The 14,947-nt window shown below is 42.1% G+C and overlaps 1 protein-coding gene across 8 annotated transcripts in view; it reads right to left on the reverse strand.

The window, feature by feature from the left end:
- ABCG2 (ATP binding cassette subfamily G member 2 (Junior blood group)) overlaps window positions 1-14,947 on the reverse strand; it is a 135,165-nt gene that overhangs the window by 66,403 nt on the left and 53,815 nt on the right. The window contains exon 1 of one of the 8 annotated variants that reach the window (XM_032400781.1): window positions 2,596-3,876. The exons of 6 other annotated variants lie outside the window; for them this stretch is intronic. Coding sequence is in view for 1 of the 2 variants with exons in the window: in XM_032400779.1 (XP_032256670.1) it covers window positions 2,269-2,306 (38 nt within the window). In the remaining variant the exon portion in view is untranslated. One more of the 8 variants, XM_032400779.1, reaches the window with a different exon arrangement.

Genomic DNA, 14,947 nt, shown 5'->3' on the forward strand with positions numbered 1-14,947 from the left:
CTCACCCCAGCAAACCTCACCTATATTTCAAAACCATATCACTTTTATAGGTGGAAATAGTGAAGGGAGAAAAACATAGCAATTTGCTTTTTGTTGAAAAATGCAAAACACTTCAATTTGCCTCTGGGTTGGGATGGCATTCTCGGAGGTAAGATGGAACACATCTCCCTGAGGGGTGGGGAGATATGTATCTACCTCTGAGTCAGAACAGAAGGGGTCGTCTGTGGCTCCAGGGAACAGACTTCCAATTTTATTCTTCCAGATACCTCGAAGAACTTAATACCAGTGAAATGACAACTACCTAATGCTACCTGACCCCAGGTTCTAATTTCCAGCCAGCTCCTGTCTAAAGAGTAATAAGATTTTTTCAGTTGCAAACCCAAAGAGATTGGGCTAGTGACCAGTAATGTGCAAGAAACCTCCTTCAATGGGGTTTCAGACCTGGCCAAGATTTTATTCCACCCTTCTGTCAAAAACAAAACTTCACTGGAATCATGATGAGAACAGCACTTTTGCTTTAGTCACACCCACCCACGTGGGTTTTTAAACAACCAGTACACTACTAACTTTCAATGTTACGATTCTCTGAATGAATATCTATCTCTATGAATAAGCTAATGGTGTGGCTCAAAAATTAGATATCCACTTTCTAACAGTCTCTCCGTGAAGTAGAATATCTGCTTCAAAAAACGGTGGGGGGGGTGGCTATAATGAGAAGGGGGAGTAATTGCTAGTAGACTTTGAGGGGAGAGGATGATGAAATGTGATGGTTCTACAAACTGCACTTTAAGTAGGTGAACCGTAGGATATGTGAGCTGTCTCATAAAGCTGTTGGGGGGGGGGGTGGTAAAATGAAGCCCAACCATCAAGATACTTTATCATCACTGGTTCGTGAACTGGGAACTGATATTTTAAAGGATAAACTTTAGCTTCCTGTAGGTAGACCCATATATCCTATTCCTATAGAGATGATGGTCATTCAGGTTCTTTAATTTTCACTAAAAATCTCAACCCTAACCTATTACCCCAGTAAGCAACACAGATTAAGCCTTCCCTCTTGATACAACCTTTAACTGCTGCCAAACTTCTATCAAAAACTCCTGACAGAGAAATATAGGGTATTTAAATAACATGAGATCCAACCACCCATCTAAAAAATCTAGATTTATCCCCGAATATACCCCAAACCATCAAACAGGAGCATGTGCGACCACAGTGTCTCAGCATCCAACAAGGGTTTCTCATAACCCTTAGGATAAGGAAAATTGCAACTACAGCGAACAGTCGTAGAAAATGCACTCCTACAGGTACTACATGGATGGGCACATGGGATTTAGAGTCTCCTCTGCATCTTTTGTAAATGCCAGGAAAAGCTTTTCTATGGAGCTGGTATGTTTCCCCCTTTATCCTCACTGAATTGTGTGACTAATCATCCCTTCATATTATTTCTTCCAGAATGCAACTTTAATTTGCACAGCATCTGTCCAAGTCCATTTTAATGTGCTTCCCTTTACGCGTGGTTGTATTTTATTTTCCACTTGGAATACTTATGCTCACCTCAAATGTTTCATGGATGCTTAATAAAAATAAATGCAAAAATAGATTTTGGCTGTAAGTGTATTTTAACAGCTTCTTAACACAAAAGAATGTGTTTCCTAAGGGAGTTCTTGCTGAATGCTCAGGGTCTGGAACAAAGATAACTGATACACATTTGTTTCTATAAACCTATTTTTTTCTAAAAATGGAATGAGCTTTTATATTTCCACTATTAAGCAAGAAAATAAAACTGGGCAACATTACAGTTAGATTTGTAACTGTAAATTTACAATCTAATTTTTTTGGTCTTGTATTTTTCTGTATTGTTCTAACTTCTTCAGTACTATTTTTTTTTAAAGATTTTATTTATTTATTTGAGAGAGAGAGAGCATGAGTGGGGAGCAGGGGGAGAGAGAGAAGCAGGCTCTCCGCTGAGCAGGACACTGGGATCATGACCTGAGCCACAGGCAGATGCTTAACCGACCGAATCATCCAGGTGCCCTGCTTTAGTACTATTTTTAATAATAATTGTAATAAGCTGGTTAAATTTTTGAAGTCAATCATTAAAAACCAACTATCCACAAAAAAAATTACAAAAGGGAGATCAGTAACTTTTTAGCAAGCCATCCAAAGTTGTGGACAAAAATTTATGTCCCGGAACTAAGAAAAAAGACATAAAATATATTGGTTAATCCCTTTAAAAGTACTAATATTAACAAATTTCTCTCCTACCTTGTAGTGACTCCCGTGATCAGTAAGTTTTTATCCATCTACTATCTATCAACTCTTATTTCATACGTTTGGAGAAAGGCAGAAGTTTTACCAACTGGTTCTTAACACACACCACCAGACACAAAATCAGTTTGCACCAGGGCATTGATTTCTGGAAAACCAATCTGAATTCTCAATTTGGATTTTACACTCCAATGAAATTGGGAAGGACTAACTAAAACCTAGTCATCTCAACTGAGGTTTTCTATTTTCTGCCAAACGTCCATGCAATACCCACCAATCTTTCAAGCCACACAACATCCCAAATGGTTTTTACCATTTACTCACTCAGCTTAACAGAGGTTCAGTTCAACCGAGGTCTTTGATCTCAGAGTCCGTGTGCTCAGAGGCAGAGCACTAACAATCGTTTATGTAGACGCCGAGCTGAGTCAGCCAAACCTTCCAAACATACCCTAAGGAAGCAGCTCCTAACAATGGCATCAAGCATCTGTACTGTGCTTTCTAAATCGTGAAGAGCTTTTCCAAAATCTCCCTGGCTCCTTTCCAGGCTGCTTCCTTCCTGCGACTCCCAATCTCTGCGGGACGGTCCGGGACTCCCTCTTGCATCCTGCGCACTCTGGACTCGATCTCTAACTACGCAGGACTCAGGACACAGCCGGCGCGCGCGGCAGACCCCCATCCCCCATCCCGCGGGGCGACCTTCCTAGATCGAAGCGCTCGGCTCCGACACCACCCACGGTGTCCGCGCGCTCCCGGAGGGCCGGCACTCACACGCGCCCCTAGTGGCCTGGGAAGGCGCCCGCCCGGGGGCACGGTGACTCAGGAGCGGCGGGCCGCTGGCCAGGTCGGCCAGAGGGCGAGGAGGCGAGTGCAGGCAGCGCCGACGCGGGCTTCGCCTTCCTATCCACCGGCTGCAGGCCGGTAGAGCGCAGGGCGGCGGCTCCCTCGGGGTCGGAGCCCGGAGGCGGACGATAGGAGCAGCGCCGCCTGTCTGGCCGCGCTAAAGCACCCTGAGCCAGGGAGAAGCGCGTGGATGGGTTGCTCGGAGACCCGGCGGGGCATTGGATCGACGGCCACCCTCTTGCGGGGCCCAGGTCACGGAGATGATTCTCCCGGAGCGCGCATGGCCAAACCCAAAACTACCGCCTCCGGGGTTTGTACGAAAGGGACAGCAGGACCCGGGCTGATCAATACCTGCTCTAGCCTGGATGGATTTGGTCACTGTCTGTGTCCCGCGCCCCTCTACTCGGGGGGACGCTGATACCGAGGGTTTTTTTTTTTTTCTGTCACACACGATGCCCACCCCGAGAGCAAGTAGGTCTCTATTGAATGAGCTTCTGAGAAATTAGGTGCTTAAGCCCCAGGACAATAAATTCAGGAACTTAATCTAAGAGGCGGGGTGGGGCAGTTGAATGACAATATTGCTATGAACGGTTTAATTGTATTGTGCACACTCTTGTAATAAATACTTCTCCGCAATACTGTTCGCGTATAGGATACGCGATACAGGATAATAAGTTGAATATAGTATTCTGCAATAGGTAAAACGTAAACAAACCAAAAACTTATGCATAGAAAACAGCTTGCAATACAAGAAAATGTTATTTTTCTGGGTTGTGACATTATGGTTCTTTTTTTCCTTCTATTTTAGTGTAATTTTCTAAATTTTTTTAAATGCAGATATACAACTTTTATATTGGAAAAAAGAATTTTGTTTAAAAGTAAATCAATAAGGGACGCCTGGGTGGCTCAGTCGGTTAAGCGTCTGCCTTCGGCTCAAGTCATGGTCCCGGGGTTCCTGGAATGGAGTCCGACGAGGGGCTCCTTGCTGAGGGGGAGCCTGCTTCTCCCTCTGCCTGCCACTCCCCCTGCTATGTTCTCTCTCTCTCTCCTACAAATAAATAAATAAAACCTTTAAAAAAAAGCAAATCAATAAAATAGTGTTTTAGTCAGTAAAAGACACATGACAATACTTAAAGACAGAGCCTCACCTAAAATAGGGCTAAAAATCGCTAAAACAAAAAACTTTCTACCTTGTTTCTAGTCTAATTTTTTAAACAGTTTGATTTTTTTCATATTGATAGATCAGTGTATATGTTTGCTAAAGTTACATTAATTCCTAATCTCACTCTAATACTCGCTAAAGCTGATCATTGCTATCAAATTCTGTTTGATAAATTCAGATTAAAGCCAGCCTTTCGTGAATGTATTGTATTATTAAGGAATGAGTCATTTTAGCTTATAAATTAGCATTTTATTTAGGGCTAATTATCTTCAAATGCCCTGTCTTCTCTTTTAGTGTTTGGGTGTTTTAGGTCACAGAATAGAGGGAAGGAGGAACCTAAAGATGACCTTCCTAATTTACAGATGAGTCACCAGTTCCAAAGGAGACCAGTTGCACAAGGTCGAAAGTTGGGAGGATAAATGGGGGGGGGGGGGCTCACAGCTTCTGAGACTGTTGCTCTCTGCCCTCCACCTCATAACCTCTTTTATATTGCCAGAAAAGAGCAACTGCCCAGTATTTGCAAAGCCCAGTATTAGGATTCCCGCTGAATGTGTTCTCATTCTGGTACTTTTTCTTTCTCCCATTTAACTAAACTTTTTTTTCTCTCCCTTGTTGTAATATCAAGCAAGATGAAAATAAAAATGACTTGTAACCCAGCAACCACATACTATCTGCTTTTAGTCTTTTTCTGTGCATATGTATTTTTTTAAAAAAACAAAAATGGGCTTATATGCAATAAGTACAGGGACAAAAGTCATCATTGCTGGAGTCAGACAGCCTGCATTGGTATCCTGGGTCTCACAACCCTGGAGATCTGCACTTGTACTAATTACTTGGTCTTTAGGTGGTTATTGGTAATCAGGGGAAACAATCTCTCAGGAGAGTTAGAAAGATTGATTGAGATAATGTGTATAAAACCCTGAACAGAATTATTAACACTGGTTAGCACTCAATAGATGACAACTATTATTATTTTGTAAACTGCTACATTGTAAACTGCAAACATGGTTCCCTGTCATTGGGTATCTTTCTACAACTTTAAAATGAATAGTTGCATGGTATTCAATGGTTTGTTATATACCATAATTAATTTAACTAGTCTTCCTATTATTCACAAAACATCCCTGTAGCTATGTCATCACACACATCCAGATAAATTCCAGAAGGGGCACTGCTTAGGCAAAAGGTATTGCTCATTTAAAAACTTTTAATATAGGGGCCCCTGGGTGGCTCAGTCAGTTAAGCATCTGCCTTCAGCTCAGGTCATGATCTCAGGGTCTGTGATCGAGCCCCACATAGCCCCCTGCTCAGCGGGAAGCCTGCTTCTCCCTCTCCCTCTGCTGTACCCCCTGCTTGTTCGCTCTCTCTCTGTCAAATAAATCAATAAAATCTTAAAAAAAAATTTAATACAAAAAAACAAACAAACAACTGTTAATACATATAGCCAGATTTCCCACAAAATAATCCATGCCAAATTCACAGTCTCCTAACAATTTAAAAGGTCACTTGCTCATCTGAGCTCTCACAAATACTGGATAGAATAATAATTTTAATCTCTTTGAATCTGATAACAAATGGCAGTATTTCAATGTACATCTCTTGACTTAGTGAGAGTAAACTTTTTTAATGTTTAATGATCATTTGTGGTTTATTCATAAATTTCCTATGTAAGGCCTTTTCCCATTTCTCTCTATTGATTTCTTAAGTTGCAGAACAAGGACACAGGAGATTGGATCTCTGATGAACATTGATCTGGTGGGCTCTCTCCAAGCTAGTTGAAATCACTGTCATATTTTACGAGCCTTGCAATCAAACCACAGAATTATCCAAAGTAGGATTTCTTTCCAATCCTAATTGAAAGCTTTGGGGCCATCTGGAGTCTACACCTATGAAACACACATTGAAGATCTTAAATGGGCACTGGCAGGGGTGAGGTGTCACCATGTTCTTTTGCAGGCAGTATGTATGGATATAAACAGACAAATAGGGAAGATGACCTCGGGTGAAGGGAGCAGACAGACTCATTCGTAAAATCAATTAAACCTCACTTTTGGAAAACTCCAAAAATAATGGGAAGTTTTTCTTTTTTCTGGGGAGGAGGGTGGTAGTAACTGGCCTTTTCAACAATCACACCAGTGAGGGATTTGCCCGTGTGGTCTTCGCCAGGGTATTAGTGCTTCGTGGAACGTGAGCAACAGACACAGGCAAAGGATACAAATTCATTTAATGCTGATAAACGGTACGGCTTATTATAAGAATGGCAACCAAAGCAAAATCAAAAACAGTATTCTCATTAAAGGAACAAACTTCCTGGGCCTGTAACTCCATGAATCAGTTGCTCTACTCTCAAAGCTCCCATATAGAACTATGAGAAGCTCTCTTCATCTTTCTCATAGGAGTTTTAACACCTTCCTAGCCTTTCCCAGCTGCCCCAAGCTCTCAGTCTATTCACCAGCCTAGCCACCAAGTGTAAGGAGCTGGTAAGGACTCAGTACCTTCCTTAGTGCTTACTCCAAGTGGTAAACTTCTCAGGGTCAATTTTCCCCTCGCAAGTCCAGGTTTCAGACAGGGCTTATTGTGGACCTGGGGGCATTTGGGTTATGTATATAACATCTGTAATGGGTTCAGGTATATTTATTTTCACTACTCCCAAATAAAAACCAATAAAAAAGCAAATAAAAAACAGTGCAAGAGGCTGTAGGCACTGTGTTTCCCCATGGCTCTTTTCAGAGATACCAGAGACCTTTGATGAACTCCACGAGAGAAAGGTCAGTCTACAAAGGGCTCGAACACTGATGAGTAAGTGAAGAAGTGGAAACAGGTGTAGATAACTCTTACCAAAGGTTTCACTATAACAAGAAGGTAAGAGAAAGGAGTATCTCTTAAAATCATCTTGGGGTTCAAAGAATATATTTCTTATTTGGTTAAGTTAGGCAGGCTGGAATATGTGTGCATGCCAAGAGGACAAGTCATAAAGAAAAAAAGGTGGTTAACTGGTATAATCAGGACCCTTAAGAAGGGAATGGAAATGGAATCCAGAGGAATTAGCATTAGAAAAGGAAACTTTTTTTTTAATTATGGCAGAAGGGAAGGGAGTGAGGATGAGTCCTCATGCAGATAAATGTTTTAATTAGGGAAAGAAAGAAAATTGAAAGAAATGTACATTCTCTCTGAAGTTGGAGGATCTGCTGAAGGTATTGTGTGAAAGCAAAGACAGGGATTTGAGAAAATGCTAAACCCTGGAATAGACCTGTATTAGTTTCCTATGGCTGCCATAACAAATTCCCACAAACTTAACGGCTTAAGACAACAAGAATGTATTAGTCTATATTTCCATAGGTCAGAAGTCCAAACTGGGCCTGACTGGGCTAAAATCAAAGATGTCATCAGGTCTACATTCCTTTCTGGAACTTTTTCCAGGTTCTAGGGGCCACCCACATCCCTTGGCTCATGATCCCGTTCCTCTAGCTTCCAAGCCAACAGCAGAGCATCACTCTGACCCTGCTTCTGTTATTGTATCTCTTTGTTCTGCTTCCCTCTTCTACTTTGAAGGACTCTTGTGATCACATTAGACACAGTAGATAAGCCCTGATAATCTTTCTATTTTAAAGTCATTTGATTAGCAACCTTAATTTCATTGGCAACCTTAATTTCATGGGCAACCTTAATTCTCCTTTGACAGGCAAACTAACACATTTACCTTCTGGCTATTACGACATGGCATCTTTGGGAGGCCGTTATTCTGCCTACCACAAGGCCCTAAGGAAACAAAGAGGATGCTAATACCTGATGTGGAAATGTTGGGGTTCAGAGCCAAAGGCCAAGAAAAAATTCTTGAGATGTCTTGGGTGCAAAAAGGTATTTTTATTAAGGCATGGGGACAGGACCCATGGACAGAAAGGACTGCCCAGGGATTGTGAGGAACAACTGATTATATACTATGGAATTAGGGGAGGTAAAGCCAAGGGAAGTTTCCAAAAGGATTTTCATACACTAAAGAAGACTCACAGAATCCTGAAGGCCTAGCTATTGTCAAGCTAAGGTTGTTTTTCCCTCTAGCAAGGCATTCACACGGCAGTTCCTGGAGGACCATTGTACTCTGCCTGCCTCAAGTATTTGTCAGTGGGCTGCCGGGTATAAGAAAATTTAATTTTATCTACATTTCTTTTTGCCTTTGTTCCCCACATCACCACCCAGCCCCACCGAGTTGGTTTGAATATTATATTAAACTGAAGACATTTGAGATATAACTGATGCTGAAAGAAGCCTTCTTGGAGCTTCCCTTATCTGACTAAAGGCAAAGCCTTCAGAGAGTAAAACAGCCATAAATCCCTTCTCAGGAAAGCTTCGCTGCCAGGAAAAAGACCCACCACTCACACCTGGATAAGAAATTGCATAAACAAGCTTTATCACAAACTGTCATACTTTATTTCTCTAAAAGCCCATTTGTCTTTCCTAAAAGTGGGCATGGAAGTCCTCTCTCCTACCCCACTTTGCCCCTATCAAGTTGGTATATAAACCCCATAAACCTTATCTTTTCTACTTTAATCTGTTGTCAGTTAACTTTCAGCTCCTCCCCGACCCCACGGGATCTGAATTGGTGGAGGGAAAATTTGTCCTCCCCATAGTAATAAGGGACCTAGAGAGACTGCACGGCAACACCAAGGACCCGTAAGACTGAATTCTATAAATGAAGCAGCATCAAAGCCACAAGTGAGTTCACAAAGAATTCCCATTCACAAAGAATTCCCACTTATAAATACAGAGAAGTTTAGAAGGTTGAATAAATTCGAGAATGTGGTTTTGCTGGGTGGATAAGGCATAGAAAAATGGAGCAAGGAGTTGAGTGTGCGAAATGATTCACCGTAAGAAAGTGAAGCCAGGAAGAGACAGGTTGAAAGGGGACCTATGGAGGGGAGGCTGAGGAGCTGAAACATGAGGGTGAGGTCACTGAACAGGAAACTGGCATTTAAGGCTGGCATTCCAGGTTTTGAAAAGGTCGCAGGGTTTAGACAGTAGGATTATGGAGGTGGAAGGGAGGTACACTTGTCTTCTACCAATTTAGCATCTTAAAACAACATTTATTATCTCACAATTCTGGAGGTCAGGAATCTAGGACGGCTAGGCCAGGCTCTGTTCTGTGTATCACGGGGCCAAATCAAAGTGTCAGCCAAATGGGCTCCTACCTGAAGGAAGGCTCTTCTCTGAAGAATCTGCTGCTAAGGTCGGATTACTGGCAGAATCCAATTCTTTGCAGCTTTAGGACTGAGGTCCCTGTTTCCTTGCCGTCATCCATCTCCTCCAGGCTGCCCACATTCCTTCTTACGTGACTCCCTTCATCTTTAAAGTAGGTCCTTCTCAAACTTCAAATCGCTCAGACTTCTCCTTCTACCTTTTAAAGGGTTCATGTAATTAAATCAGGCACACATTGATAATCTCACTATTTTAGACTCAACTGATTTGGGACTTTTTTTTTTTTTTTAAGATTTTTATTTATTTGACAGAGAGAGATAGCGAGAGAGGGAACATAAGCAGGGGGAGTGGGAGAGGGAGAAGCAGGCTTTCCGCTGAGCAGGGAGCCCGATGCAGGGCTCGATCTCAGGACCCTGGGATCATGACCTGAGCCGAAGGCAGATGCTTATTGACTGAGCCACCCAAGCGCCCCAATTTGGGACTTTAATTACAACTTCAAAAGTCTTCAGAGTAGAACCTAGAATGATGTCTGGTTAAATAACCAGTAAATGAACTGGAATCTTGGGGTTTAGGGGAGAAAGGAATCTTTAAAATTCTGCCTACCCTCAAGGTGAAGTTGAGAAGATCAAAGAGCACAAAAGCTAGGGTGATAGGCTGATCATCTAAATAAACACAGATTTGGGGGCACCTGCTGGCTCATTTGGTGGAGCATGCAACTCTTGATCTCGGTGTTGTGAGTTTGAGCCCCATGTAGGGTGTAGAGATTACTTGAAAATAAAATCTTAGAAATAAATAAATAGGGGCGCCTGGGTGGCACAGTCAGTTAAACGTCCAACTCCTGGTTTCGGCTCAGGTCATGATCTCAGCGTCCTGAGATCGAGTCTTGCATCAGGCTCCACACTCAGTACGGAGCGTGCTTCAGATTCTCTCTCCCCCCTCTCTGCCCCACCTTGCTGTGTGTGCTCTCTCTCTCTCTCAAATAAATACACAAATATTTTTTAAAATAAATAAAAATAAATAAATAAATAAACACAGACTTTGCCAAGGTAGTGACCATCTTAGAGAGAAGGGAAATGCCCAAACCAGTTGTCAAAGTCTTACAGTCATGGAGAAGAGAACAGAAGGAGGCATTAATACAGAAAGAGACTGTGTGTGTGTGTGTGTGTGTGTGTGTGTGTGTGTTAGGGGGGTGGAGGTGTTGAGAGCCCAGATGTGGAGCCAGACTACCTGGGTTCATATAATTTGCTTTATATAGCAGACAAGAGACCAAACAAGAAATAATTCATTTGGTTATAAAGTTCACAGAGGTAACCAAGCCCTAAAAATTAAGCAGCAAGGGAAAAAACAGGCATGATTAGGTACTGATAATGAACGTGCAGAATCAGAAGTGGTATAGAGGATGTAACATTTATCCCTTCAAAATAGGCTAAAAGGTTAAATGTTGAGAGTTCATGGGGCACCTGGGTGGCACAGTCAGTTGAGCAGTTAAGCGTCTGACTCTTGATTTCAGCTAAGGTCATGATCTCGGGGTTATGGGATCGAGCCCCATGTGGGGCTCCATGCTCAGCACAGAGTCTGCTTGGGATTCTCTCTACCTCTCCCTCTGCCTCTCCTGCTCGTGCTGTCTCTCTCGCTCTCTTTCTCTAAAATCAATAAAAACTTTAAAAACAATGTTGAAAGTGCTGCAAATAAATTTCACAAATCCATAAAGTCTTTTGTTTAAGTAAGCTTTTTAATTGAAGTATAACACACATCCAGAGTAAGTATGGAAAATCTCAGTAAACAGCTTGATGTGTAGTTACAAAGTGAAAACACCTGTGTATCTGCCACCCAGATCAAATACATATGTCAGTTATATCTCCATAAAAACAAATTAAAAACAGATAAAACTCGCGTACAGTGATGGAAGTCAAAAGAGTAGTTACCTTTGGAAGGGACAATGACTCATGTGGAGCATGGAGACTTGGGGTTATTGATACTAAACACACAAATGTGCATACGTATATATGTATATATGTGTTTGATCTGGGCGGCAGATACACAGGTATATTCACTTTATAACTATACATTAAGCTGTTCACGTAGATGTTCTGTACTTATTCTGGATCTATGTAACACTCCAATTTAAAAAGTTTACTTAGGGACGTCTGGGTGGCTCAGTTGGCTAAGCATCAGCCTTCGGCTCAGGTCATGATCCCAGGGTCTTGGGATTGAGCCCCGCAACAGGCTCCCTGCTAAGCTTACTTAAACATGGGGTGCCTGGCTGGCTCAGTCAGTAGAGCGTGCGACTCTTGATGTCGGCGTTGCAAGTTCAAGCCCCACACTGGGTGTAGAGATTACTTAAATAAATAAACTTTTTAAAAAAAGTTTACTTAAACAAAAGGCTCTATGGATATATGAGGAATAGAAGGATGGAGAAGTGCCAGATTAAAACAAGTTAATTAAGTAGATTTCATCATCACAGAACATGTATACAGCATTTACTCATGGAAACTATCCCCCAAGAAGCATCTCAAAGGTTGTATTCTCGGTAACATACTAAAAGATACATGGGAGAATTTTCTGGGGCCAAATTGTGGACGCCTCAAATGCCAAGCTAAGGACACTAAACTTATCTTGAGAGTGAGAAATTAATGAAAGTTCAGTGTAGAGGGATGATACTGTCAAAGCAGCGTTAAAATGATTGATCTGTCCACATATAGAATGGATGGGGGATATGGGACAGCAGAAATCAATTTGGAAATGAACAAAATAAAGACTGAACCAGAACAATGGTGGAAAAAATTTCGAGGGAAGGATAATGAGGGAAACATTGTGAAGAAGGAGTTTATAGTACCTGGTAACTGATAGAACATTGAAGGCGAAAGAGAGCTAGAGCTGACTTCAAGATCTTGAACCTGAGAAGCTGAAAACCTTTTGGTGTCAGTGATGGAAATTGTAAGAAAGTAATGCCTTCCCCCTTCCTGTATATCCTAAATATTGCCTCTCTCAGAGCCTTGAACACAACAGATAATTGATAAAAGTTTATTGACTGAATAATAAAAGTAAGTTTATCATATGCAATTCAGGGGCCTCTCCACCCTTACCTGAATCTGCCATGCTATAAAAATGGGACAGGGTTTTCATCTGTGACTGACCTCTTCCACATGATCCATTAGTGACTACTATAAACACTTTATTGCCTGCAGAGGGAAGAATTTGTTCTTGGTTGTGAATGAAGTCAAAGTGTAATGAGCATTAAATGACACATGATTCATTACACTTAGAATTTTTTCACATCTGTCTGTCATGCTTTATATAATGATAGATGATGTCAGCAAAGCCAAACACATATAACTTCATCCAGAACCCATATTAGACCAGGAAACATACATCCATTATTCTATGTGTGACAAAGCCACAGCCGATCTAGATGGACCCAAGTTTTATCTCACCTCAAGAGTTTTTGCTATTTGACCCTTTTGTGCCTCAATTTCTTTCCTCACATTAGGGGTGATAATACCCATGTCACAGGGTATATTTTATAAAAATAAAAATAAAATCATGTGTATTTGGAAAACATAAGGTAACTTCGACTTTTACCCAACGCCAATCATAACAGCTAATATTTATTAAGTACTGTTCTAAGTGCCTTTAAGTTTTATGAGGTTTTTTTTTTTTTTAAACCTCGCTTGGGGCACCTGGGTGGCTCAGCGGTTAAGCGTCTGCCTTCGGCTCAGGTCATGATCCCAGGGTCTCGGGATCGAGCCCCGCATCGGGCTCCCTGCTCAGCCAGGAGCCTGCTTCTCCCTCTCCCGCTTCCCCTGCTTGTATTCCCTCTCTAGCTGTCTCTCTCTCTGTGTCAAATAAATAAATAAATAAAATCTTAAAAAAATTAAAAAATTAAAAAAAATAAACCTCACTTTATCTTCACAACAATGCCCTTAGGTGAATTCTGTTAAAATCTCTATGTTGCAGATGAAACTGAAGCATAATGAGATTAAGCAATTTATCCCAGGTGATACAGCTAGTAAACAACTTAGGCTCACATTTTGGCTCTACATTAGTGCTGATATAGAAATAATGACACCATTATTTCCTGTAGAAACTGCTAAGAAAAAAAAAATTTGGACAGAGAAGGTAGAATGAATTTGCTCACCCTTCAAAATCTCCCTGAACCATGCATATCAACACAAAAGAAGAAAAACAAGAAAGTCTAGGCAGTTGCAAATCCAAGATAGATATCTCCATGAAAGAAACCCCAAATGGTAAGAATTTAACTAAAGCTTGCAGGTTGAGGGACTTCGGTCTAGAAAAGCAGGGAATGGGGTGCCTGGGTGGCTCAGTTGGTTAAGCGACTGCCTTCGGCTCAGGTCATGATCTCGGAGTCCCAGGATGGAGTCCCACATCAGGCTCCCTGCTCAGCAGGGAGTCTTCTTCTCCCTCTGACCCTACCCTCTCTTGTGCTCTCTCTCTCTCAAATAAATAAAATCTTTAAAAAAAAAAGAAAGAAAGAAAAGCCGGGAATGGTGGTGAGGAGTTCGGCCAAATAAAAGGAACTCAAACCACACAAAGCAGAGAACCAGAGTCAGGCTCACTGTCTGTAAGGCAGGGATGAGGCTGGCCACTTACAAAAGGGTGGAGGTAGTGAGAGACAGTGCTGTTCAGCTCTGCCTAGGGATGTGTGGCTAGCTGTGTTGTGTGAATGGGGATACTGAGGCAGAGACACAGCACATTGGTGGGGAAGCCCCCCCAGCTCATCTTGCCTCCCTAGTGCCTCTAGAGGTCTCTGTGCCTCCCCTCTGTAAGGGGGGCAGTGGGCACTGGGAGCCACTGGAGTGGACCTTTGGCTGTGAAGTGCCTGGTCTCACCAGCTGCCTTTGGGAAGGTCTTCAGCACTGCTGGATAAGGTCGGTGCTTTCACCGCTCCCTGCTCAGTAATAGAGTTTCCCTAAATTACATTTGTCCTCAACAAAAGTGTGTGAGATTCAAGCTACTATCCTGGCCTTCCCAACCTCAGCAATTTATGACCGATAATGGGGGCACCTGGGTGGCTCAGGCATCTGCCTTCCACTCAGGTCATGATCCCGGGGTCCTGGGATCAAGCCCCATGTTGGGCTCCCTGCTCAGCGGGGAGCCTGCTCCTCCCTCTCCCTCTGCTTGCCACTCCCCCTGCTTGTGCTCTCTGTCAAATAAATAAAATCTTAAAAAAAAAAAAAAAGACTGATAATGAATTAAATCATGTTAATCCTAAAAAAAAGTCCCTACTAAGTTCTGGCTAAGGACGTAGCTACTCCCTTCACAGCAAACAGGAAGACACGGGTACACTCTGATGGGCCTTCTTACTACTCCTCCACGTCTCTTAGCCCTCACATATTTTCCATATCTTTATCTCTCTGTGTTGTATCTTATATAATTTCTTCAGATACATCTTCTCTATTCTCTATACAATTGTATTTACCTTTTATCCAAATTCTTAACTTCAATGATTAGGGATCCTTT

This window comes from Phoca vitulina, unplaced genomic scaffold (genome assembly GCF_004348235.1).
Source record: "Phoca vitulina isolate PV1807 unplaced genomic scaffold, GSC_HSeal_1.0 scaffold3, whole genome shotgun sequence".
Classification (NCBI taxonomy): domain Eukaryota; kingdom Metazoa; phylum Chordata; class Mammalia; order Carnivora; family Phocidae; genus Phoca; species Phoca vitulina.